Source organism: Daktulosphaira vitifoliae, unplaced genomic scaffold (assembly GCF_025091365.1).
Source record: "Daktulosphaira vitifoliae isolate Bord-2020 unplaced genomic scaffold, ASM2509136v1 Scaffold_277, whole genome shotgun sequence".
In the NCBI taxonomy this organism is placed as follows: domain Eukaryota; kingdom Metazoa; phylum Arthropoda; class Insecta; order Hemiptera; family Phylloxeridae; genus Daktulosphaira; species Daktulosphaira vitifoliae.
Window position 1 is genome coordinate 2,172 of NW_026099843.1, and position 2,198 is coordinate 4,369.

Here is a 2,198-nt window from a genome sequence, read left to right on the forward strand (position 1 = left end):
AAAAAATATTTAATTGGCATGTACCAGTAGAAAATACTTTAATTTGTTAAAGTGTCTGTCACTACTTTTTCTTAGCTCTCACTGGACCGATTTCTTTCAACAATACGTCAAAAGATCACAAATCGTATCTAGTTGAAGAAATTATCCTTAAAAATTGAAAAATTTTCCATCGTTCCCCGCAAATGGGGGAAATATCCAAAAAAATTACAACTTTAAAAATAAATTTTGTCATTTTTTTCACTTTTTTGTCTTAAAACTGCTATAACTTTTTAAAAAATCAACAAATCAACATAATTTTTTTTTATACTAAAACCTTAGATATTTACCTTTCATTTGATATCATTTTTTTGAAAATTTATTACTTAACCTGCTCATTGGGGGGGATTTAAAATAACAACTTTTTTACAAATACTAACTTTTTCAATTTAATTTTTGAAAATGTTCCGGAAATACTGCGTCCTTCAAACATATATCAAATTAAAGCTTATTTTATGTACTATAAAATTTAAAAAAAAATTTGTCCCGACGACATATCTTCTATGCGCAAATGGCTACCGTATTCAAAAATATGCTATTTTTCTATTAAAATTCTAGGTTTTGTATTTTATTTTATTTTAAAATATCTTATTAGGAGAATATATTGACTTTCATGAATATTATATAATTTAATTGACATAGAATAAAGTTCATAAGACATAAGAAATTAAACTTATTAAATTTTTTTTACTTTTTTAAAGTCGAAAAAGTAATTTTTAAATTTGAGTTAGCTTAAATAGCCAATTTTTTAGCTTCGATTCTAGTTTTGTGTTGTGAGTTATGTAATTTAATATTTTGATAAATTTTATATTGAAATTTGATGCTAATTCTGAATTTGGCTCAAGTTTTTATAAAGATCACTCAATGTTTTTGAGATAATTATTAATTAGTAATTAAGAATTAAATCATTATTAAAAAATGAAAAATGATTTTTTTTTCTTTAACTCTCCTACTATAGTTAAAAAGTATTTGTACAAAATGTAAGGTTTATCCGTCAAGTTAAATTTTTTTATTGACCTCTAAACTTTAGTTGATAATCATTTTTCAAAAAAGAAATCTTAACTTTCTACTTAACTATTTTTGGGTTTATTCTTATAATTATGAAATTGCTACCAAAAGATTCTTGCCTCCCAAAATGCTTCCATCAAAAGCCAGAGCATTACATTCTACAAATTTTGTATTTAGAAAAGATATAAATATTTCTTATGTTCCAAAAATAAATCGATTATTCTTTTATCTACAATGCATATGACAGCCGACATAATGCAAGCTGCTACCGCTAAACTAGAAATTATAAAATATTATCAGACAAAAGGAGGAGTAGATACAATGGATAAAATGTTAGCAGAATACATAGTAAAGCGAAGAACTAATCGTTGGCCACTTGCATTTTTTTTCAATATGATTGATATTGCTGCTTTATCTGCATATATTATATATATGGAACACAATCAAAGGTTTAACACAACTGATCGACGCCGAAAATTTTTGAAAGATCTTGCAAATCAATTATGTATGCATGCAATAGAATTCGAACCTCCATACCTAAAGTAGTAGGAAATCGATATACTCGTAATTCAATGGAAATGGTTCTCGGACGGCCAATACAACAGATACTTGCTGTTCCTTCGTATTCAAATAGTTGAAGTTGCTTAGTATGTCGAGAATTGGGTTATAAGCAACGAAAAACTCGAAAAGCTTGTTCAACTTGCTCAAAGCATATTTGCAATGAACACTCAATAAACAAATCATTTTGCGAAACTTGCAATTAACAAAAAACCTAAATATGTCATAATACTTTCTAAATATGCAAAAATAACATTTTTGTTCTCTTAATATTTGTATCTATTTTAATGATGTCCAGTAAAAATATTTATCAATGGTAATTTAACTTTTTTTTGTATCAATAAAACCTACATTTAAATACAATATATAGAGGTACCCAGGTACCTACTACGTCCTTATAAGGTGTAAAATTAACAACGCTATTTTAAGTACAATAAATTATATACTTTTCAAATACAAAATATAAATTTGTTAACTATACATGCTATTTAGAGATGTCACAGAAGGACTAACCATACATACTAAATATTTAGAAGAAAAATAAATTTAAAAACTGAAAAGGTACCCGGGTACCTTTCCAGTCACATAAGGGTTAA

General features: G+C 26.1%; 1 protein-coding gene across 1 annotated transcript in view; it reads right to left on the minus strand.

Moving 5' to 3' along the window:
- Positions 1 to 2,073: 2,073 nt before the first annotated feature.
- Positions 2,074 to 2,198, minus strand: part of LOC126909339 (regulator of nonsense transcripts 1 homolog) — a 2,182-nt gene continuing 2,057 nt past the window's right edge. The window contains exon 2 of the mRNA XM_050691755.1: positions 2,074 to 2,123. Within this exon, the coding sequence (XP_050547712.1) occupies positions 2,074 to 2,123 (50 nt within the window). The remainder of the gene's footprint in view (positions 2,124 to 2,198) is intronic.